Source organism: Ranitomeya variabilis, chromosome 3, assembly GCF_051348905.1.
Source record: "Ranitomeya variabilis isolate aRanVar5 chromosome 3, aRanVar5.hap1, whole genome shotgun sequence".
In the NCBI taxonomy this organism is placed as follows: Eukaryota; Metazoa; Chordata; class Amphibia; order Anura; family Dendrobatidae; genus Ranitomeya; species Ranitomeya variabilis.
The window spans coordinates 741323037-741348310 of record NC_135234.1 but is presented as its reverse complement, the minus strand read 5'-3'; the positions used below and the strand labels follow the sequence as shown (position 1 = coordinate 741348310).

At 45.5% G+C, this 25274-nt stretch overlaps 1 protein-coding gene across 2 annotated transcripts in view; it reads left to right on the top strand.

Moving 5' to 3' along the window:
• Positions 1-6595: 6595 nt before the first annotated feature.
• Positions 6596-25274, top strand: part of LOC143817253 (collagenase 3-like) — an 87253-nt gene continuing 68574 nt past the window's right edge. Inside the window, exons 1-4 of one of the 2 annotated variants that reach the window (XM_077298493.1) lie at positions 6596-6837; positions 8863-9092; positions 10683-10831; positions 10910-11035. In XM_077298493.1, coding sequence (XP_077154608.1) covers positions 6712-6837; positions 8863-9092; positions 10683-10831; positions 10910-11035 — 631 coding nt within the window. In that variant the 5' untranslated portion in view covers positions 6596-6711. The remainder of the gene's footprint in view (positions 6838-8862; positions 9093-10682; positions 10832-10909; positions 11036-25274) is intronic. The other variant, XM_077298494.1, reaches the window with a different exon arrangement.

Below are 25274 nucleotides of genomic sequence, written 5' to 3'. Positions count from 1 at the left end.
GCTTTGGGGTCCCCTTCTCTGGAGGCAAGAAAGGTCTTTGTTTTCCTCTACTAGGGGTAGCTAGATTCTCCGGCTGGCGCGTGTCATCTAGAATCAACGTAGGAATGATCCCCGGCTACTTCTAGTGTTGGCGTTAGGAGTAGATATATGGTCAACCCAGTTACCACTGCCCTATGAGCTGGATTTTTGTATTCTGCAGACTTCCACGTTCCTCTGAGACCCTCGCCATTGGGGTCATAACAGAGGAGCACATAATCGGACGCAGCTACCTCGGTATTTAACCCTGGTTAGTCACCTCCAGGTAAGGCCCCCTGTCTGTCTGTCTGGACTGCAAGTACTGACTGACCATGGAAGGTGACAGACCTGCCTCTGCATCTGCCGAGCCCTGCGTCTTCCCTCCTACTGTGAGTAGGGGGTCAGGTCCCTCTTTCCCCGTATTCCTTAGGGTGCTGTATACTTAGTCCCCTTCTCTCTCTTTTTTAGGGAGACAAGGCCTCTGCCCCTAGGAAGGACAAATCTTCAAAGAAATCGGAAGATCGGAAATGTGGTGTATGTGCATCAAAGCTTCCTTCCTCATACAAGAAGAAGCTTTGCCAGCCCTGCACTGAGGAAGTATTACGCTCTGAACAGCCATCCTTGTTCGAGAGCATTAAAACCCTCATTAAACAAGAAGTTCAGTCCTCTGTATCGGCCCTTTCCCAGTCTCTGTTACCTCAGCCACCTCCGCCTAAAAAAAGGAAGATGGCATCGGTTATTTCTGACTCAGACTCTGGTGAACTTCATTCTTCTGTTTCAGAGGATTTGTGGGAGAATGAGGGCTCCACTTCTACCCCTAAAGAGGAAAATAAAAAATACTATTTTTCCTCTGAGGATAAACGTAAGTTAATCAGTATGGTCAGGGGGACAATGGGCGTTGAGGAGGAGGAGGAGAAACCGTCAGTGCAGGATGAGATGTTCGGTGGGTTGAAACCGAAAAAATGGAAGGGGTTTCCAATACACGAGAATGTGCAGAGTCTCATTCTCCATGAATGAGAATCCCCTGAGAAGGGGCTTACGGTTCCATCTGAGCTAAAAAATCGTTTCCCTCTTGATGGAGACGTCTCTTTGTGGGAAACCCCTAAAGTAGACGTACAGGTCTCTAGAGTTTCAAAAAAGACAACCCTCCCATTTGAGGATTCTTCCCAACTCAGAGACCCCATGGACCGCAAGATGGAGAGTCTACTAAGAAGATCTTGGGATACTTCCACGAATCTCCTTAGAACAAATATTGCGTCTACGTGTGTGGCTAGGTCCCTATTCCGTTGGCTCCGCACGCTTGAAGACCACCTTACCCAGGGAACATCTAGGGAAGTAATCCTGGATTCCCTCCCTCTTCTCCAGAGGGCTACGGGCTTTCTCACTGATGCTTCGGCAGAGTCCGTAGAGTGGCTGCTAAATCGGCAGTTCTTTCTAACTCAGCCAGGAGAGCTCTATGGCTGAAGTCCTGGAGCAGTGACATCACGTCCAAGACGAAGCTCTGTGCCATTCCTTTTCAAGGCCGCTATCTCTTCGGGCAGGCTCTTGATGATATACTAGAAAAGGCAACAGACAAGAAAAAAGCACTTCCCGAACAGAGGAATCCGAAAAAAACATTTTTTTCTCCCCTCAAAGGAACAACCCTTCCAAAGAGAGTTCAAAGGAAAAGGCAAGACAGGACGCTGGAGCTGTCCTAAAGGGGGGAAGGGTAGGAATATCCTGGTTCCCCAGTCCCAGCAAACCCCTGACAAGCAGTGACTACGCCCAGGGCGTCGGGGGTCGAATCTCGGGCTTCATCAACCAGTGGAGTTCCATTTCGTCGAACCAGTGGGTACTCGACACTATTCAGAATGGGCTAAAACTGGAGTTCAAGAGCCCTCCCCCTCATCACATAAGGATAACCTCATTACAGAGTCTCAGCCCTCAGGGTGCATTCCTCTCCGGACTTCGAGAGTTACTCCAGGCAGGAGTAATTTCCCCAGTACCTCAGCAAGAAATAGGCAGAGGACACTATTCTCACCTGTTTCTAATCAAGAAACCTTCGGAGAAGCACTGGATAATAATCAACTTGAAACCTCTCAATCGAGTAATAACTTACAGCAGATTCAAGATGGAGTCGGTCAGAACAGCGATCCCTCTGATAGGCCAAGACTGGGTGATGGCTACGGTGGATCTGAGGGACGCTTATTATCACGTCCCAATCCATCCAGAATTCCGGAAGTACCTAAGATTTGTAATATCTCAGGATCAGCAGATAGTACACTATCAGTTCAACTCCCTTCCCTTTGGGATCGCCTCAGCTCCCCGGGTCTTCACAAAGATCATGACAGAGGCAATAATATTCATACGTCTTCAAGGGATTTGCATAGTTCCCTATCTAGACGATCTACTCATTGTCGCTCCTTCTGTCTCCCGCCTCAAATCAGACTTATCAAAGTCTCTAGAGATCCTGAAGTCTTTGGGTTGGATCCCGAATCTGGAGAAATCTGACCTACTTCCTTCCAAAAAGAAAAAGTTCCTAGGGGTCCTGCTGGACTCGGAGTTGAGAAGATCCTTTCTGCCCAGAGAACACCAACTCGATCTGGTACAGAGGATAACAGCATTCAGAACCCTGAAAGCTCCTACTCTGCGACATTCCATGTCTATTCTGGGATCTCTAACATCTTGTATCCAGATGGTGCCTTGGGCCCAAGCCCACACAAGAGTCCTCCAGACCCATGTTCTATCATCCTGGGACAGACAGCAGAGCTCTCTATCCAAGAGAATTTGCCTCCCCAATCATATCAGGACATCCCTGACATGGTGGCTACATCTCCGAAACCTCCAACGGGGGGTCAGCTGGGACCAGGTCCCGCTAAAGACGCTCACATCGGTCGTCAGTCAAAGGGGATGGGGAGCCATAGTCGAGGGAACTCATTTCCAGGGTACATGGCCCCCAGACATCAGAGCAAGCTCCTCGAACTTCAGAGAACTGAAGGCGGTGGAAGAGGCGTTAAAAGCTGCATCCTTTCTCGTTCAGGGGCATCATGTCAGGATATATTCTGACAACGTGACCACTGTAGCATACCTTCATCATCAGGGAGGCACAAAATACAAAAAACTAAAGACCTTGGCTTCAAACATTTTTTTTAGGGCAGAGAGGCACCTCCTCTCTATTTCGGCAGTCCACCTGAAGGGGTCAGCCAATACCCAAGCAGACTTTCTGAGCAGAAAGCATGTACATCCAGGGGAATAGTGTCTAAATCAGGAAGTCTTTCTCTCCCTGATATCCAAATGGGGGATTCCAGAAGTGGACCTTTTTGCCAACAGTCAAAATGCCAAGCTACAAACATATTTCTCCCTAAATATGGCAGACAGAGCACTAGGCATGGATGCGTTCTCTCACCCCTGGAAGTTCAACCTCGTCTATGCTTTTCCTCCGATCCCATTGCTATCAAAAACTCTACAGAAGATCCGATCAGAGCGAGTTGCGGCGATCCTGATCGCGCCAATGTGGCCGGGGAGGAGTTGGTACAGTGCCCTGTTAGACATGGCTCAGGAAGATCCAATATGTTTACCTCAGGAGAGCAACCTACTTCATCAGGGGCCATTAGTACATCCAAACCTCCACAGATTAAATCTTTCAGCATGGCTTCTGAAGCCGAAATACTAAAGGCAAGGGGTCTCTCAGATAAAGTAATTCACACACTTCAAAAAAGTAGAAAACCCATAAACAATGCCATTTATGCCAAAGTCTGGAAAAGATTTTCATCTTGGTGTCTTCCTAATATTCCAGACCCTTTTCACCCAAATATTGCCCAAATTCTAGACTTCTTGCAGAGGGGTCTAGATTTGGGGCTTAGGCCTAATACCTTAAAGGTACAAATTTCAGCTCTCAGCTCATATTTTGACCAGGAACTAGCCAAACATCGGTGGATTAAACGCTTCATAATGTCAGCATGTAGAATCCCCCCCAGAGTTCACAACCGTAGTCCCCCTTGGGATCTAAATTTGGTCCTTAATAGTCTAACTCGGGATCCATTTGAACCCTTATCAGAGTCTTCTTTAAGGGTTCTTACCCTAAAAACTGTCTTTTTAGTGGCTATTACTTCTGCCAGATGGATAGGGGAACTACATGCCCTATCCATACAAGAACCTTATTTGAGGGTGACATCTGATAGTATAATCCTCCGTCTAGACCCTACCTTCTTACCTAAAGTGACATCAGACTTTCATAGAGGTCAGACTCAGGACATAGTGTTGCCCTCATTCTGCCAAGATCCCTCTAATGTGAGGGAAGAATCCTTCCACACTCTGGATGTCCGCAGAGTGGTCCTATATTATCTTTCACAAACAGAGAGTTGGAGGATTGATCAAAATCTCTTCATTCAACACTCGGGAAAGAACAAAGGTAGAAAGGCGACAAAAAATACAATCGCCAACTGGATTAAACAGGCCATATCTCTGGCATATTCATCCCAGAATTTATCACCTCCTCCATCACTGAAAGCCCACTCTACACGGTCGGTGTCAACATCATGGGCAGAGAGAGGTGACGCTTCTACGGAGCAGATTTGCAGAGCTGCCACCTGGTCATCAGTTCATATGTTCACCAGGCATTACAGGCTCGATTTCAACCGGGATTTAACTTTCGGCAGAACAGTTCTGCAGGCTGTTGTCCCCCCCTAAGAATTTTTTTTGTTGGTACTACTCCAGTACCGCTGTCGTGGAAGGTGACTGGAGAAAATAGAATTATTCTTACCGTTAATTCGGTTTCTAGGAACCTTCCACGACAGCATTAATTTCCCTCCCTATTTTTATGATTTTATCGTTGAGTTCCTGCACCTGAGTGGTAATTATACATGCTACTGTGTCCAGAAAAAACACTGGAGGTGGCAGGAAGGGGAGGGTATTTAACCTCTTTTGTGTTTCCTGTCCCCCATTAGGGCGGGGAGACATCATCCAGTACCGCTGTCGTGGAAGGTTCCTAGAAACCGAGTTAACGGTAAGAATAATTCTATTTTTTTCATGTGTATGGGATGTTTGGGTGGGCATGGGGAAGCTATGGGGGGTGACATGCTGCACATGGTGCTGCAAATGGGGTTGACATGCTGCACATGGGGAGGCTATGGGGGTGACATGTTGCACTTGAGGAGGCTATGGTGGCATCATATTGCACATGGGAAGGCTGTGGGGATGTCATGCTGCACTTGGGGAGGCTATAGGGGCGCATGCAGTAAATGGGGAGGCTATGGGGGCCTCATGCAGTATATGGGGAGGCTATGGGGGCCTCATGCAGTATATGGGGAGGCTCTGGGGGCATCATGCAGTATATTGGAGGCAATGGGGGCCTCATGCAGTGTATATAGGGAGGCTGTGTGGGCCTCATGCAGTGTATATAGGGAGGTTGTGTGGGGATCATGCCGCATATGGGGGAGGCTGTGTGGGGCTCATGCCACATATGGGGGAGGCTCTTGCAGTATATAAGGGGCTGTGGGGGGCTCAAACAATATACATAAAGGGGTGTACTTGGGTTCAAATGATATATAGGGGGATGTCAGCATACTTAATTCTGCTCAATATTAAGAGATACAATTAATATTAATATAATTATCAATAATGTAATAATTATAATATATTGATATTAATATTGAGTAGAATTAATTTCGGCCTATTGGTTCGGCCCTCCACAACAGTTACGGTCTCTCATGTGGCCCCTCGGGAAAAATAATTGCCCACCCCTGGACTAAAGGATGGAAACTCGGACCTATACTGCTTAAAAGGCCTTCAAGTGCTTCACGTTCCTCCTAAAGAACTGAAGAGCAGAGTATGAATTACCTACAAAAGGGAAAGTGTACTGAAAAAAGGAAAGATCCAAGAGTGAGTAAAATAAACCATGAAATACAAACTAAATTTTAAAGTTTTTACTGTTAGAAAATATGCTGCCTACATCCTAAAAACAAAACAGAAGATAGGTGCAGAGCAAAGAACCGAAACAGCTAAAAGATAAACCCTAGCTGGAAATTCACTGACTGGCTTTGAACTACAGCAGAATGGCAGAACATTCACATGAAACTATCACCAGCAGGGGTACAGAATATAAAGCTGTACCCGAATGGTGATAGGGCAGACAAATAAAAACACCCTTGCTATGCTAAGCAGACTGCAGCCAGAATAGCAGAATCTAAACTCCCGGAAAAAGATGTGTCTGCTGTAGTTTGGCAGACAGAGAAGCTGACTACAAAACACAGTCTCAAGGGTGTGAACCCAGGAACATGACAGTGTCATAATGAACAAGCAATTGAGTTTTTTTTGTCTTTTTAATTTCAAGAAAATATTATCTTCAAGGGCTTCATTATTTTCATTACCACCACCATGCACAAGTCAGCTCATGCTCTGAGTAATATCGTCAACTCTCGTGTTCTACAATTAACCTGCATGCTCCTCTAGTTTAATGATAAGGTTCATGTACAAGAATGTTTGCCTAAGGGGCCTCTGCCATTCGGAGACAAAAGAACACAAAAATGTAGCCTGCAGGCTTGTGTCATTCCAACATGTCGTTCCGACAGGAAGAGAATTGCGCAAACCCTCCACTAATATTTACATTCAGCTTGAAGAAAGAGACATTTACAGTATGTCGGGAATAAAAAAAACTCAGTGACGAAAAAAGAAAAATAGAAATCTTAATACAAAAACGAACATTAATGAGAAGGCAGCATGGGTCTTCCGTGGTTCTTCATACCATGTCTCCTAGTGAAGCTCCACATTGTTGAGCTGGTACCTGTTACAGAAGGAGGGCATGAAGGTGTAGGCATCACCAAGACGGACTTGATAAAGGCTCAGGTAAGGGTCTGATGAATTATTTATGTTTTTGAATAGTTATTATAGCCTGTTATATAGGATTGTAATTACTTTCTCCAGAAAACAATCCAAAACATTGGTCCTCACCTAAAAAAGCTCTCCACAGTTCCGACCACACTGTCTTATATTCTAGCCTTCTATCAAATTCTCCCTTTTCCTTATTGCTCTTCACTGTAGAGTTCATCCAAATGGCTTCTGCACAAGACAGATATTATAGGACGAGTGTTATCAGTGGTTTTCACTCGTACGTATGATATTCTTTGGGACTATGCACATGTCCAATTTTTTCCTCGGACTGAGAGGTCCACTGAAGAAATTGGAGATATGTCCGAGTTTGATCCAAGTATCGCATCAAGATCGGCAATGAAAGTCTACGTCCCATGAAAAAAAAATCAGACCACACTCGGAGGACATCGAAGTGCGGTCTGATTTCTATGGAATGACAGAATGGAGAGGGTGGAACACATCACATACCAAGACACTAGAGATAGCAAATCCGATAGGGCATAGTGATACATTTAAGAATTGTAATAATAACTGTAGGTAACTTGTAGAATCTGATAAATGGATTGTCCAAGCGGTTAAGGAATGTAATTAGAAGCAGGAAATACTGTAAAAAGTGAACAAACATTACTCACTTGGAAAATCCCTGGTGGTCCCACCAGCCTTTGGTTTTAAGTTTAGTTTGCACATCTTAACCCCTTAGTGGCATAACCAATGTAGACTTAGAGATCACTCATTGTCCTTCCCTCACCACTGGTGTTACAGTGGTCATAACTTTTTTTTTCATCAATCTAGCTTTATTGCAGATCTCTTATTTTAAGAGACAAGTTGAAATTTATACAGGAAACATTTTCGGGGTGCGTATAAGGGTTACATTTCTCCTTGTGGAGAGCGGCATGCCTGGCATGCCAATGTAAGGAGACTTACAGGCCATGCAATGCTCCTCTGAAAAATTAAACATGCAAATTGCCTCTTCAGGGAGGAAGAGGGCTTGATCTCTAATGCCAACTATTGGAAGTAGCAATCCTAAAAGTCAATATCGACTCTTCAACGAGTCTTGCCATATGATTTAAGATAAAAGTCAAACCCAATTTGCAGATACGTGTTTCGGGGTGTTGCCCCTTCTCAGTGCAAAGCTTGAGATCTGATTTGGCTGCATGAGTGGCTTCTGACTGGGATCTAAGCAGTAACGTTTTTACTTGTGGAGAGTGACGAGCCAATGTAAAGAGGCTTAAAAGCCATGCGATGCTCCTCTGGGAACTTAAATATGTAATTTTCACACTGGTCTATACCTTCTATTATTATTTAGGGAAAATAAAAAAGCAATTTGTACTGTGTTTCTTCCCAGGATTTATTTTTACAGCGTTCACCTAGTGGTATAAATAATATGTTTCCTTTATTCTATGGGCCGTTATGATTGGGAGATGCCAAATTTATAATGCTTTTTTATATTTTATACCAATGCACAACAGTAACACGTTTATTTTAGCTTTGCTGCATTTCGTAGACCTAGCTGGTCTTTTTAATCACTTTTGATTAATTTAAATTCTTGTTTTTGGAAGGCAAACTTAACAGAAGTCTATGTACCCAACACAAAATAAGAGTCGTACATTAGGCTTAGAGGACAAACTGAAAACTTCAATTTTTTTCATAAATAACAAAAAAAAAATTAAAAAATAAAATAAAAAACGATTTAACATAAAAACCTTAATCACTGTTTTTTTACCCTCTCACCCAGCCAAATCAGATTTTATACTTTGCACTGACGAGGGGCAATACCTCGAAACACTGTGTCTGCAAATTGAGAATCTGGTTTGGCTGTAAGTCTCGTCAGTCTGATGCCATCCCTAGCTTGTCACACTCCACAAGGAGAATTGTTACCCTTTAGAAACTTTAGATACCTTTTTTTTAACATAATTTTTAGTTCCACTAGGGAACCTGACCCTTTAACGCACTAATTGCAATATTTTTGTATAATGGCATTTATCTGTTGTTCTATATCAGGAATACATAGAACGATTTTACAATGCATTTCCTGTCTCAAGAAGATTTGCCGATCCAATGGAAGAGAAAATCAAGGCCATGCAAGATTTTTTTGGTCTTAACATCACTGGGAAAATAAACAAGGAAACTCTACAGGTTATGAAGAAACCCAGATGTGGGGTCCCTGATGTCCAGAGATTCAGCCATTTTCCTGGGAAACCTAAATGGGAAAAAACATCTTTGACCTACAGGTAGATTTTGTGCATTTCAGAACAGAAGAAAACACTTTTTTTCTTGCAAATTTATTTGAAACTTAACTATGTAGAGTATTCCCATTTTTCATGCTCATGTTTTATGTAGTGAGGTTTCCATGATTTTCTTGGTTTGATAAACACACCACCTGCCCACATAAAATAGATTTTTTAAAAATATACTAGCTGTTAAACCTACATTTTTGGTTCTGCTCTTGGTCCTCTGAGCTCCGGTGTGATGACTGCGCTGTGACTATGTATCCACAGTAATACAATGAAGAAAAATTAAATATATAAAAAACTTGGCACTCAAAGAAATTTTGGAACAAATTTCATGATTTTAATTGCAGTCCATAAATATTTTTTATTCTTATTTTATTTCAGCATCATCACTGAAGTACTCAAGGGAGGTGCTGGAATAAAATAAAAATAAAAAAAAATATTTATGGACTGCAATTAAAATCAAGAAATTTGTTCAAAACTTCCCCTGAATGGCAAGTGTTTTGTCTTTTAAATCCGTCATACAGTTCCAGAGATTTGGGCTTTTTTATTTAGTGCTAAATTTTATGATCTTCATAAGGGGGCGTCGTTTACTGGATCCTCTGGGGCTCTGTCTTCAGGCTACTGTGCATTATTCCCATGTGATCAATGCCTCATTTTAAAAACTATAAAAATTTGTACTAAATTAAAAAGGCCCATATGTCTGGAGCAGTATGGTGGATTTAAAAAAAAAACCAACGTAAAAAAACTAAATATTCAGGGGAGCAGCGGGAAGAAAATGAACCTAAAAAAGTGCCACTTTTCACCTGGTGACAGGTCTCCCTTAAATCCAAGCTCTATTTATTTAAGACAGAAATTCTTATCTCCTGTGCTTGTCTGTGATGCAGCCTTGGGTCATCAGTAGCAAGGATGTATATCATAGGTCCTTAGCTACTAATGTACCAGACTGCAAAGATGTATGAGATACATTCTTTGCAGCAAAACGGTTAAAGTATTTTAAAGATTATTCCTGTTGCAAGGAGAAAATGCCAATTTTCTCCAGTCCACTCTATAGGTGTTAACCTATAGAAATTGGTGGGGTTTTGACGACTGGGACCCTAAATTATTGCAAGAATGAGGGCTCAAAGTCCTTTGTGTAAGAGGAGCAATGTTTTTGGCTTTCTTTGATAGTGCCATAATCAGTGAATGGAGTAGTAGGGTGCATGCTAGACCACAGCTTCGATTAACCCCCCTGTTCTAGTGATCAGTGGGAATCCTATCGCTCAGACGTCATCGATCTACCCGTTGTCAGAGAAGTAGCTTGCTGAGGTGTTGACATAAGCAGTCAGCCAGACCCTTTTCCACACAGTTCTGGTCATGTCAACACAGGAAATATTATCCCATGTCAGGTTCAAACCTGAGGAGGACCTGCCAGAACCCAGGTCTAGTATTGTGTTATCTCTTTTCATTTGACCCCTACTTACCCACTTACATCTAGAGAAGTGAGCAGATTCGTAATCTACAACCATGGAAATATATAGGTCTGCATAGAAGGTGCATACAGAAAATGGCACAATGTTTTTAATCAAGTTTTTATACCCCTTTTTACAGAGTTGTTAACTACACTCCAGATATCACCGACTCAGAAGTAGATTACGCCATTGCGCAAGCTCTCGGGCTCTGGAGTGAGGTTACTCCCTTGAATTTCCGTCAAATTTATACTGGTGAAGGTGATATTATGATATCTTTTGGATACAAAGGTAAGTTTAAATGCAAATTACATTTGCTTTGTGAAATGTACAACTAATTGTTAAACGTGGATTGTATTTCTTGCCCAGACCATGGGGATTTCTTTCCATTTGATGGACCGCTTGGAATTTTGGCCCATGCTTTCTCACCAAGCAATGGACTTGGTGGAGACACTCATTTTGATGAAGATGAAACATGGACACTGGGTCACCAAGGTAAGAATATTACTGCAACAATTATAAGGTTTCCAAATTAATGATGGGCTGACCCATGGATGTTCAGGTCTGTCGTGTTCCACCAAACTTAAAAAAAATGATACCAAATGAATGGGGAGCCCGAATATCTAGCATTTCCCACACGGTCATCTGTGTGACAGCATGGTAACATAGCCGGTCAGAGCATTGCAGATGCCACGCTGTCATCTGTGTGAGACAGCAACTCTGCCAGGCAGTGAAGAGGTTACCTGTTGTGAACTCTGTTTTTGGGCTCCCTCTTGTGGTCACAAGTGGTACTGTGTGAGTGTCATTCTGCAGGTCTGAGGCTGGATCAGCTGTCTCGTTATCTGTTAGCTGGTTTCCTATTTAGTTCACTTGGACTCTCAGTTGTTGCCTGCTGTCGTTGTATTCAGTGCTATTCTGATTGCTCCTGTCTACATCCGTTATCAGTCTCTCCAAGAGAAGCTAAGTTTTGTTTGCTTATTTTTGCTCATCTGTGTTCAAGATGTGTCCTAGTATATGATGTGTTTAGTCCAGCTTGCTAATATGTGATTTCCCTGCTTGCTGGTGCTCTGGGGTGCTGAGTTGCTCCCCCCACATCGTTAGTTGGTGTGGGGGTTCTCGCATTCTCCGCGTGGATATTTTTGCATAGGGTTTTTTATTGACCGCACAGATCCCTTGCTATTTTCTGCTATCTAGCGTTAGCGGGCCTCATTTGCTTAATCTGTTTCATCTCTGCGTTTGTCTTTTCCTCTTAACTCACTGTTATTATTTGTGGGGGCTTCTATATCTTTGGGGTTATTTCTCTGAGGCAAGTGAGGTCTGTACTTTCTCTTTAGGAGTAGTCAGTTTCTCAGGGCGTGAAGAGACGTCTAGGATTTCAGGAAACGTTCCACGGCTACCTTTATTGTGTTTGGTTAGGATCAGGTTTGCGGTTAGTCCAGTTACCACATCCCCAGAGCTCGTCCTATTATCTCTGACTTAGCTGGTTAGATTTGTGATCCTAAGCCACTGGGATCATAACAGTACAGCAGGCCCGAAAAGTGTTTAATGCATCGCAGAAGTGGGATAAGAGAAGTCCTGAGTACAATTTTTTTTTTTTTCTCTTCCTTTGCTGCAGTCTGTCCAGCTTCTCTCATCTCCTTAATCTCTGGGTGGCTTTGAGTTCAGCTGCAGACATGGATATTCAGAGTCTGACTTCTAGTGTGGATCATCTTGCTGCAAGGGTGCAAAGCATTCAGGATTTTGTTGTTCACAGTCCTATGTCTGAGCCAAAAGTACCTGTTCCTGAGTTGTTTTCTGGAGATAGATCTAGGTTTCTGAATTTTAAGAATAATTGTAAATTATTTATTTCTTTGAGACCTCGTTCCTCCGGTGATTCCGCTCAGCAAGTTAGAATTGTTATCTCCCTGTTACGCGGCGACCCTCAAGATTGGGCTTTCTCCCTGGCGCCGGGAGATCCTGCATTGCTGAATGTGGATGCGTTTTTTCTGGCGCTTGGATTGCTTTATGAGGAACCTAATCTTGAGAACCAGGCAGAAAAGGCCTTGCTGGCTCTCTCTCAGGGCCAGGATGAAGCTGAGGTGTATTGTCAAAAATTTCGGAAATGGTCGGTGCTTACTCAATGGAATGAGTGTGCCCTGGCTGCAAATTTCAGAGAAGGTCTTTCTGAAGCCATTAAGAATGTTATGGTGGGGTTCCCCACGCCTGCAAGTCTGAATGACTCAATGGCTTTGGCCATTCAGATTGATCGGCGTTTGCGGGAGCGCAAATCTACGCACCATCTGGCGGTGTTTTCTGAACAGAGACCTGAGTCTATGCAATGTGACCGAATTCTGACCAGAATTGAGCGGCAAAATCATAGACGTCAAAATGGGTTGTGCTTTTACTGTGGTGATTCAACTCATGTCATCTCAGCATGCTCTAAGCGCGTAAATAAAATCGCTAAATCTGTCACCGTTGGTACTATACAGCCTAAATTCATTTTGTCTGTTACTTTAATTTGTTCTTTGTCATCCTACTCGGTTATGGCTTTTGTGGATTCAGGTGCTGCCCTGAACCTGATGGATTTGTCATTTGCCAGGCACTGTGGTTTTGTCCTGGAGCCTTTGGAATTCCCTATTCCACTGAGGGGTATCGATGCTACACCATTGGCTGAGAATAAGCCTCAGTATTGGACTCAAGTGACCATGTGCATGACTCCTGTACATCAGGAGGTGATTCGCTTTCTTGTGCTGCATAATCTGCATGATGTGGTCGTTTTGGGTCTGCCATGGCTGCAGGCCCATAATCCAGTTCTGGATTGGAAAGCTATGTCTGTTTCAAGTTGGGGTTGCCAGGGGATTCATGGCGATGCTCCTTTGGTGTCAATTGCTTCTTCCACTCCTTCTGAGGTCCCTGAGTTTTTGTCGGACTACCAGGATGTATTTGATGAGCCCAGATCCGGTGCCCTGCCTCCTCACAGGGATTGTGATTGTGCTATAAATTTGATTCCTGGTAGTAAGTTCCCTAAGGGACGACTTTTTAATTTGTCTGTACCAGAACATGCCGCAATGCGGAGTTATATAAAGGAGTCTTTAGAGAAGGGACATATTCGCCCGTCCTCCTCCCCTCTTGGTGCAGGATTCTTTTTTGTGGCCAAGAAGGATGGTTCTCTGAGACCTTGTATAGATTATCGTCTTCTAAATAAAATCACGGTCAAATTTCAGTATCCTTTGCCATTATTATCTGATCTGTTTGCTCGGATTAAGGGGTCCAGTTGGTTCACCAAGATAGATCTTCGTGGTGCGTATAACCTTGTGCGTATTAAGCAGGGGGATGAATGGAAAACAGCATTTAATACGCCCGAAGGCCATTTTGAGTACTTGGTGATGCCTTTTGGACTCTCTAATGCTCCTTCTGTGTTCCAATCCTTCATGCATGACATCTTCCGAGAATATCTGGATAAATTTATGATTGTGTATCTGGATGACATTTTGGTCTTTTCTGAGGACTGGGAGTCCCATGTGAAGCAGGTCAGGATGGTATTTCAGGTCCTGCGTGCTAATGCCTTATTTGTGAAGGGCTCAAAATGTCTCTTCGGAGTACAGAAGGTTTCCTTTTTGGGTTTTATTTTTTCTCCTTCTACTATTGAGATGGACCCAGTCAAGGTCCAGGCTATTCATGACTGGACTCAGCCTACATCTGTTAAGAGTCTTTCAGAAGTTCTTGGGTTTTGCTAATTTTTACCGTCGCTTCATTGCTAATTTTTCTGGCGTGGTTAAACCCTTGACGGATTTGACCAAGAAGGGTTCTGATGTGACTAATTGGTCTCCTGCGGCCGTGGGAGCCTTTCGGGAGCTGAAGCGCCGGTTTTCTTCGGCTCCAGTTTTGTGTCAGCCTGATGTCTCTCTTCCTTTTCAGGTCGAGGTTGATGCTTCTGAGATTGGAGCAGGGGCTGTTTTGTCGCAGAGAAGCTCTGATTGCTCTGTGATGAAGCCTTGTGCTTTCTTTTCAAGAAAGTTTTCGCCTGCCGAGCGGAATTATGATGTTGGTAATCGGGAGTTGTTGGCTATGAAGTGGGCATTTGAGGAGTGGTGACATTGGCTCGAGGGAGCTAACCATCGTGTGGTGGTCTTGACTGATCACAAAAATCTGATTTATCTCGAGTCTGCCAAGCGGCTGAATCCTAGACAGGCTCGTTGGTCGTTGTTTTTCTCCCGTTTCGATTTCGTGGTCTCGTACCTGCCTGGTTCGAAGAACGTGAAGGCTAATGCTCTTTCTAGGAGTTTTGTGCCTGACTCTCCGGGAGTTTCAGAGCCGCCTGGTATCCTTAGAGAGGGAGTGATTTTGTCTGCCATTTCCCCAGATTTGCGATGAGTGCTGCAGAAATTTCAGGCGGATAGACCTGACCGTTGCCCACCAGAGAGACTGTTTGTCCCAGATAGATGGACCAGCAGAGTTATTTCCGAGGTTCATTCTTCGGTGTTGGCAGGCCATCCTGGGATTTTTGGTACCAGGGATTTGGTGGCTAGGTCCTTCTGGTGGCCTTCCTTGTCGCGGGATGTGCGTTCCTTTGTGCAGTCCTGTGGGATTTGTGCTCGGGCTAAGCCTTGCTGTTCTCGTGCCAGCGGTTTGCTTTTGCCTTTGCCTGTCCCGAAGAGGCCTTGGATGCACATTTCCATGGATTTTATTTCGGATCTTCCAGTCTCTCAGAGAATGTCTGTCATCTGGGTGGTGTGTGATCGTTTTTCTAAAATGGTCCATTTGGTGCCCTTGCCTAAGTTGCCTTCCTCCTCCAATTTGGTTCCTCTATTTTTTCAGAATGTGGTTCGCTTGCACGGCATCCCTGAAAATATTGTGTCTGACAGAGGATCCCAGTTTGTGTCCAGATTTTGGCGGATCTTTTGTGCTAAGATGGGCATTGATTTGTCTTTTTCGTCGGCCTTCCATCCTCAGACGAATGGTCGAACCGAGCGAACTAACCAGACCTTGGAAACTTATTTAAGATGTTTTGTTTCTGCTGATCAGGATGATTGGGTGACTTTTTTGCCATTGGCCGAGTTTGCCCTTAATAATCGGGCTAGTTCTGCTACTTTGGTTTCGCCTTTTTTCTGCAATTCTGGTTTTCATCCTCGTTTTTCCTCGGGTCAGGTTGAGCCTTCTGATTGTCCTGGGGTGGATTCTGTGGTGGATAGGTTGCAGCAAATTTGGAACCATGTGGTGGACAATTTGAAGTTGTCACAGGAGAAGGCTCAGCGCTTCGCCAACCGCCGTCGCGGTGTGGGTCCCCGACTTCGTGTTGGGGATTTGGTATGGCTGTCTTCTCGGTATGTTCCTATGAAGGTTTCCTCTCCTAAATTCAAGCCTCGCTTCATCGGTCCTTATAAGATTTTGGAAATCCTTAACCCGGTGTCATTTCGTATGGACCTCCCAGCGTCGTTTGCCATTCATAACGTGTTCCATAGGTCTTTGTTGCGGAGGTATGTGGTGCCTGTGGTTCCTTCTGTTGAGCCCCCTGCCCCGGTGCTGGTTGAGGGCGAATTGGAGTACGTGGTGGAGAAGATCTTGGATTCTCGTACTTCGAGACGGAGGCTTCAGTATTTGGTTAAGTGGAAGGGCTATGGTCAGGAGGATAATTCCTGGGTTGTCGCCTCTGATGTTCATGCGGCCGATTTGGTTCATGCCTTCCATGTGGCTCATCCTGATCGCCCTGGGGGTTTTGATGAGGGTTCGGTGACCCCTCCTCAGGGGGGGGTACTGTTGTGAACTCTGTTTTTGGGCTCCCTCTTTTGGTCACAAGTGGTACTGTGTGAGTGTCATTCTGCAGGTCTGAGGCTGGATCAGCTGTCTCGTCATCTGTTAGCTGGTTTCCTATTTAGTTCACTTGGACTCTCAGTTGTTGCCTGCTGTCGTTGTATTCAGTGCTATTCTGATTGCTCCTGTCTACATCCGTTATCAGTCTCTCCAAGAGAAGCTAAGTTTTGTTTGCTTATTTTTGCTCATCTGTGTTCAAGATGTGTCCTAGTATATGATGTGTTTAGTCCAGCTTGCTAATATGTGATTTCCCTGCTTGCTGGTGCTCTGGGGTGCTGAGTTGCTCACCCCACATCGTTAGTTGGTGTGGGGGTTCTCGCATTCTCTGCGTGGATATTTTTGCATAGGGTTTTTTATTGACCGCACAGATCCCTTGCTATTTTCTGCTATCTAGCGTTAGCGGGCCTCATTTGCTTAATCTGTTTAATCTCTGCGTTTGTCTTTTCCTCTTTACTCACCGTTATTATTTGTGGGGGCTTCTATATCTTTGGGGTTATTCCTCTGAGGCAAGTGAGGTCTGTACTTTCTCTTTAGGAGTAGTCAGTTTCTCAGGCCGTGAAGAGACGTCTAGGATTTCAGGAAACGTTCCACGGCTACCTTTATTGTGTTTGGTTAGGATCAGGTTTGCGGTTAGTCCAGTTACCACATCCCCAGAGCTCGTCCTATTATCTCTGACTTAGCTGGTTAGATTTGTGATCCTAAGCCACTGGGATCATAACAGTTACCACCAGTCAAGCATCAACTGTTGAGAGTACTGCAAACACTCTCCATTACTAAACCCTTGACTTGATGCCAGCGGACATATAACAGCTCACATCAACCCCAAAACTATTACCCCACTTGCCACCACACCAGGGCAAGGGGGAAGAGCCAGGCAAAGAGCCAATGCGTTCAATAGATTTGCCTTTTCTGGGGCACCTGTGGGCTGCTATTTTAAGGCAGAGGAGGGCCAATATTCATGGCCTCTTCCCAGTCTGAAAATACCAGCCCTCAGCTGTCTGCTTTAGCTTGGCTGGTTATCAAAAATGGGAGGGACTATACACTTTTTTGATTATTTATTTTTGATAACCAACCAAGATAAAGCTGACAGCTGAAGGCTGCAGCTCATAGCTTTCAGCTTTACCTGAACTGGTTATCAACATTTTTGTTGTTTAATTATTTTTTTTTACATACTGCACCTGAGCTTACTGTACATGTATTTTTGGAATCAATAAATAAATAATTGAAAAAAAATGGCGTGGGATCCCCCTTAATTTTCCTAACAAGCTGAGGGAAAACTGACAGCTAAGGGCTGGTACTATTTTGGTCAATATCCAGGAAGCTTCCCAGGCTATTAATATCAGTTATTGATATCAGCTCATAGCTGTCTGCATAGCCTTTACTGGTTAGTAGTGTTGAGCATTCCGATACCGCAAGTATCGGGTATCGGCCGATACTTGCGGGTATCGGAATTCCGATACCGAGATCCGATACTTTTGTGGTATCGGGTATCGGTATCGAAACAACATTAATGTAAAAATGTGTAAAAGAGAGAATTAAAATAAAAAATATTGCTATACTCACCTCTCCGACGCAGCCTGCACCTTACCGAGGGAAGCGGCAGCGTTCTTTGTTTAAAATTCGCGCTTTTCTTTCCTTACGTGAAGTCCCGGCTTGTGATTAGTTGCGTGCCGCCCATGTGACCGCAACGCAACCAATCACAGCAAGCCGTGATGTAATTTCAGGTCATTCAGTATTTTAAAATTACGCTCCGGCTATGTGATTGGTTGCGTCGCAGTCACATGGGCGACGCAACCAATCACAGCAAGCCGTGACGTAATTTCAGGTCATTCAGTATTTTAAAATTATGTCCCGGCTTTGTGATTGGTTGCGTCGCAGTCACATGGACGACGCAACCAATCACAAGCCGTGACGTCACGGGAGGCTGGACACGCGCGCATTTTAAAATGCGCGCGTGTCCAGCCTCCCGTGACGTCCCGGCTTGTGATTGGTTGCGTCGCTGTCAACCAATCACAAGCCGGGAGGCTGGACACGCGCGCATTTTAAAATGGCTTCCCGGCTTGTGATTGGTTGACAGCGACTCAACCAATCACAAGCCGGGACGTCACGGGAGGCTGGACTCATGCGAATTTTAAAATGCGCGCGTGTCCAGCCTCCCGTGACGTCCCGGCTTGTGATTGGTTGCGTCGCTGTCAACCAATCACAAGCCGGGAGGCTGGACACGCGCGCATTTTAAAATGGCTTCCCGGCTTGTGATTGGTTGACAGCGACGCAACCAATCACAAGCCGGGACGTCATGGGAGGCTGGACTCGCGCGCATTTTAAAATGCGCGCGTGTCCAGCCTCCCGTGACGTCACGGCTTGTGATTGGTTGCGTCGCCCATGTGACTGCGACGCATCCAATCACAAAGCCGGGACGTAATTTTAAAATCCTTAAGGACCTGAAATTACGTCACGGCTTGCTGTGATTGGTTGCGTCGCCCATGTGACTGCGACGCAACCAATCACAAAGCCGGAGCGTAATTTTAAAATACTGAATGACCTGAAATTACGTCACGGCTTGCTGTGATTGGTTGCGTTGCGGTCACATGGGCGGCACGCAACCAATCACAAGCCGGGACTTCACGTAAGGAAAGAAAAGCGCGAATTTTAAGCAAACAACGCTGCCGGTTCCCTCGGAGAGGTGAGTATAGCAATATTTTTTATTTTAATTCTTTATTTTACACATTAATGTGGTTCCCAGGGCCTGAAGGAGAGTTTCCTCTCCTTCAGACCCTGGGAACCATCAGGAATACCGTCCGATACTTGAGTCCCATTGACTTGTATTGGTATCGGGTATCGGTATCGGATTGGATCCGATACTTTGCCGGTATCGGCCGATACTTTCCGATACCGATACTTTCAAGTATCGGACGGTATCGCTCAACACTACTGGTTAGTAAAGGAGGGGCCTCCCAAAAAATGACATTGGGTCCTCCCAATATTACTAACCAAAGGCTAAACAGATAGCTGTGGGCTGATATTAACCCCTTAACAACTTTGGGTGTAATAGTACGCCCACGTCGCACTCCTTCCTTTTGATGTGGGCTCCAGCAGTGAACCCACATCTTGCCTGGCACATGTCAACTGTTTTGAAGAATTGACATGTGTCTGGAACAGCCGCAGGTGGAATCGCGACCCACGCGTGGCTATTAACCCATTAAATGTCACGGTCAAATGATGACAGCGACATTTAATAAAATAATAATCTTTATTTATATAGCACCAAGATATTCCGCAGCGCTTTGCAGTTTAACAATTTCAAACATAGCAGTCATAAGTAACAACATTAACAATACAATAATTAAAGCAACATTTAATATGCACTTCCAGCAATCGAGCCAGAAATCTGCCTGAATTAAATATAAATATATATATATATATATATATATATGTATGTGTGTCTCTCTGACATATATATACAGTATATATATATATATATATATATATATATATATATATGTAGACTGTATACATGTTTTTAAGAATATTTGAGCTGATGGATCCATGATATGTCCATTTTGCAAGCCTGCGAGAAAAAAATCGCCGTACGGAAGCCATACGGATGCCATACGGATGACACGCGGATAAATTTGTGCATAAAAATCGCATCCTCACATTGAATATGGAACAGTGTTTTGGTACAATTACTGCATATTACGGCCGTAAAAAACGGACCGTATTTCCATACGCTGAGTGTGACGCCGGCCTAATTCTTTGTGATATCTGGCGCTTAGTCTTGGCTCTTCCTACTTGCCCTGGCAACTGGGGTAATAGTGTTGAGGTTCATGTCAACTTTGTAATATCAGCCAACATCAAGACCAGGGGTTAGTAACAGAGAGGCATCTATAAGACAACCCCATTAATAAGACTAAAGACACATTCAGAGAAAAGTCCTATAATTGAAAAAATACAATGTACCACAATAACCCTCTTTTACCCATTTATTAAAAAATCACAGTATTCCTCACCTGTCCGCTGATAATCCATATGTCCCATGACATGATCAAACTCTGCTACATCTGGATGCATTGCTGAGCGGTGGTGTGATGTGACCGCTCGGCCCTGCATCCAGGATAAGCTGATCTGAGCGTGAGAGCGCAGCTGCGTGTGCAGTGAAGTCATTAACCCCTTTACCACCTTGGGCTTTCTGTTTTCGTTTTTTGCTCCCCTTTTTTCCAAAGCCATAACTTTTTTTTATTTTTTCTGTCACTATGGACATGTGAGGTATTGTTTTTTGTGGGACGAGTTGTACTTTTGAACGATATCATCGATTTTAGCATATAGTGTGCTAGAAAATGGGAAAAAAATTCCAAGTGCTGTGAAATTGCAAAAAAAAAAAATGCAATTCCACAATTGTTTTTTTTGTTGTTTTTTTTTACCATGCGCACTAAATTCTAAAAATGACCAGCCACTATGATTCTCGAGGTAAATATGAGTTTGCAGATACCAAACATATATAGGTTCTTTTTTATTTAGGCTGTAAAATAAAAATCACAAATTTGTCAAAACAAAAAAATGGCACCATTTTCTGAGACCCGTAATGTCTCCATTTTTGGGATCTGGGGCAGTTTTGATCGCCCATTATTGTATTTTATTTCAATGTTGTGGCGACCAAAAATAAATGTAATTCTGGAATCTTTCTTTTTTTTCTCGTTGCGCTGTTTATCGATCAGATTAATTATTTTTATATTTTGATAGATCGGGCGTTTCTGAATGCAAAGATACCAAATATGTTAGGGCACATAACAGCTAATCAAAACAGCTGTCATGTACCAGAAAAGGTGTGGGCTCAGGACCGGAGACCAAAGAGGGGGTGCTGCTGGTGTTTCTTGATGGTGATAGACTCATTTGGATGTTCTGACATTCTGCTGATGTGTGGAGCCAGTTTGTGAGATTCCAGCTGAGGATTTTTGCTCGACTGTGCCTTTGCTATACTTTGCACCTATCTTCGGTTTACCATTAGGAAGCAGGCTGTATATTTGTTAACAGTACTTGCTTTATTCTTTGCTTGGTATTTCGTTATTTACTTTACTCCCTCTGGAATCTATTTTTTGTTCAGCACACTTCTCCTCTTGTAGGTAATTTACACTCTGCTCTTTCTTCGAGTTTTTTAGAAACAACTTGATGCAACTCGATGGCTGTTTGGGCAGTCTAGATCTAAGTTGCCATCTCCTAGTCTGTGGTTAGGGCTCTCCCTGCACCCACAGGCGCCACTAGGGACTGCGGACTCAGGATATCTAGTCTGTACAGGACCTGGCAGGGTCATTTGCAGTTTTTATTGCATAGTAATGTTCAAAATAATAGCAGTGTGTTCAAAAAATGAGTTAATCACAAAATCTTTATACTAATTTTTATTTCCATGCATTGGGAATGTAGCGCCTGCACTGCCGCAGGGCCGAGGGGTACCCGGTACCGGGCCTCTGAGTCTCTGCTCTGGGGTTGTCACGGTGGCTAGACCCGGTCCGTGACCCTGCTGAGGGGCGCACAGTGAAAGGTGGTGGTATGGTGCTGATGTTATGGTGCGGTGTAGTGCCGGTCGCGGTCAATAACGAGGACACCAGGTTGCAGTCTCTTTACCTCTTTACTGAAGGCTTCTGAGTCCTCAATCCGGAATACGGTTAACAGGGCTGCGCAAGTCTGGCCGGTCCGATGGCACCTCCAGAGTTCCCTTTGCAGGTGGAAATCTGTGCCTACCTTCCTGCGCTTGTGTGTTGTGGTCCTCCCCTGCTGTGCTTACGGGATAGCACCCACAACTGTTGTGTCTGTTTCTCGTGTTCTCTCACAACTCGATTCTGATGTTCTCCCTCTACGTCCCCCTGATCTTACGGTTAGGACGCACCTGTATGACGGGGAGACTCGGAGCTTTTCCGGGACTCCAGCGTCGCCCCACTCCTGTTGTTACCCCCCTGTGTCTTCCTGGGTCTGGGTGAGACAGCCCGCCTGTAACTGACTGTCCTGCCGTAGGTTTGAAGTTTGGCTTGGAGCTCTATACTTCCTCGGCGTTCCGGCCACCGGTTATGCGCCTCAATAGGACTCCTACTGGTATTCTCCTTGTTGCATTGATCTCGTTTCTCACTCAGCACAATAAACCTCGCTTCTTGTCCTTTCTTAGGGTACTGCCGCTATATCGTGCAGGCGCGGTCCCGTAACGTTCTCTCTGGTTGCTAGGCCTCTGTCAGGATCCCACCCCTGACAGGACCCCTCTGAATCTTCCCCTACAACACCCTCTGCCACAAGGTGTTGCCTGGTTCCAACCCAGTCAGCTTTCTCTCTAACTTCCTATCTAACCCCCAGTTTTACCAGACTGTGAGGAGTGGCCTAATGAATAGTACCCTTAGCTCCCCCTGGAGGCCAGACTGTGAAATGTATTGGTGTCTGTGATACCTGGTCAGATGAACTCCTTCAGTGCCATCAGACGTACCATAGCCCCCCTGATCTTACGGTTAGGACGCACCCGTATGACGGGGAGGCTCGAAGCATTTCCGGGACTCCAGCGTCACCCCACTCCTGTTGTTACCCCCCTGTGTCTTCCTGGGTCTGGGTGAGACAGCCCGCCTGTAACTGACTGTCCTGCCGTAGGTTTGAAGTTTGGCTTGGAGCTCTATACTTCCTCGGCGTTCCGGCCACTGGTTATGCGCCTCAATAGGATGTTGCCTCGTCTTACAGCACGACTCCTACTGGTATTCTCCATGTAACATTATTAAACATTTCTTACAATCAACTAGTTAGCTACATTTAACTTTGACATATCAGCATTATCAGTACTTTCTTTCAAAACATCATCATTCTTTAAGTACTTTTGATGAACATCCCCTTTAAGAGGGGACCAAGTCTCTATGAGGTAGTGCAACTTCTCAAGCTGCAAGTCTGTTTGCAGTAAGGACTCCGGTAATGTCTTCAAAAACAGTATCTTCGCAAAGAGTCCTTTTCTTGTATAAAACCAGTAGAGAGCACCTTTAAGAAGGTGCAAACTATTTACAATATTAGTTTTTGAATCATTCACCGTCCATGATTCGGCAGTCCTTTGATAACTGTGCAAAAGTAGGAAACAAACAAAAAGCAATAGGGATCCCGGGTCAACAAAGGGATCCCTTTAAGAATAACCCTAGACGGGTTTTAGCAGCAAAACGGTGAAAACAATTAACTTATTTACAGTTGCAGAGTGTTAGTACAGTTACTTGAACCACTCAGGAGGCAGCACCGGCGGAGGCAACCCCTTAGGGTATTGCGCACCGCCAGGTACTGCGTAAGGGGACGTGTTGTCCCATTTGGGGGTCTGCGTACCCATTGTCTTCAGTTCTGGAGCAGCACGAGCACCACCCACCTGAAGAGGTGCCTCCTCGGCCACGAGGGTGGTTGATGTGACGATGCTGCATGTTGTGGTCTTGACCATAATGCACGTTGGAGTGACCTCGGTGGTCCTGGTAACGATCGTGGGCTGACCACAAGGGGGCACCTTTGCTACAGGGGTCAGCTTCACTGGCACCTTAATCGGGGGTGTCACAGGGTTCTGCCTCTTGCGGACATTCAGGGCAAACCACCCCTTTTCCCCAAAGTGCCTGGTGTAGCTAACTTCGTCCCCCGGGTAGAGATCCCGGTCTGGGTGGCCCTCTCTGAGATGCGACTCCACGTCCCGCCGGTTAACGAAGACTTCGGCGTACAGGCCCGGCTGCTTAATAAAGCCCCAGCCTCCGCGGAGCTTGAAGGTGGTGATGGTGCCCTGCCTGCGCGGGGCCTGGTGAGCGGCGGGGTCCTTGCGGGCCCGGTCCTTGACCGCCAAGTCTTTTTGATGGTAGGCCTCTAGTCTGGCCTGGTATGCCTTGTCCTTCTCCCTCCACTGCTGTTCCAGCTGGGTCTGGTATTCCTCCCAGCTCAGGGCCTGCACCATCTCCCCTTCCCGTGTCTTCACCCCGGGGAACCCCATGAGGTTGGATCCTGGGTTCACCCAGCGGCAGACCGTGCGTTCCGCGTGGGTCTCACACAGCAGGGTAGTTGGCGTAATCGGGGCTTTCAGGAGATGTTCCATGCCCGTGGCCTCCTCCCATGGTAACAGGCGCTGGCGTCTATGGGTCCCAGGGAGAGGGGGTGCCGCCACGGGGCCTACTAACAAGCCCTCTGCTAGCGGAACGGGGTCGGCGGACTCACGGCCAATGCAGGCTTCTCCTCCGCGTCGGGTTCCGCTGGCGGTGTCGGCGAGGGCCTCAGCAACAACTCCGGTAGCGGCACAGGATCCGATGCCAGAGGACTTCCTTCCGGCGCTACCTGGTGCGGAGCTTGGGCCTTCATGTTCAGCTGAAGAAGTTGATGGATCAAGTCTCCCATCTCAGCCTGCAAGAGATCAGCGCTGTCCGTGGAGAATTGGCTGCAGTATTCGTCCGGGTAGTTGGGGGAGACTTCTGCTTCCACCCCACATTTGGGTTCCGAGCTGCTGGCCATGGCGTCCTCCACGTGAGTCGCTTCCTGGTTCTTTTCCCGCTCTCTCCTTCGTGGGCGGTTTCGTTTTCTCTGCCTCCGCCCACCATTGAGAATCAGGAGGCGGATCTCGGCTGCTGACGGACACGTCCTCACGGTGCAGAAATATTTAGACTGGGCGGCCATTGTCTTTCGCGCTCTTCAGCTTGTCTACGCCCACTCCACGCCCTCTTCCTCTCCTGCGCTCTCCCCAGCGCTATAATGGCGGCGGATTTTGGCGGCAAGTGGCACAGCACAGTCTTTGCAATAAATCACAGTCCAAGTATAATAAATCACAGTTCCAAGGCACACATGACCTGATTCTTCAGGCTTAAGTAGATCCTGTTTGTGACGCCAAGTTGTAGCGCCCCCACTGCCGCAGGGCCGAGGGGTACCCGGTACCGGGCCTCTGAGTCTCTGCTCTGGGGTTGTCACGGTGCCTAGACCCGGT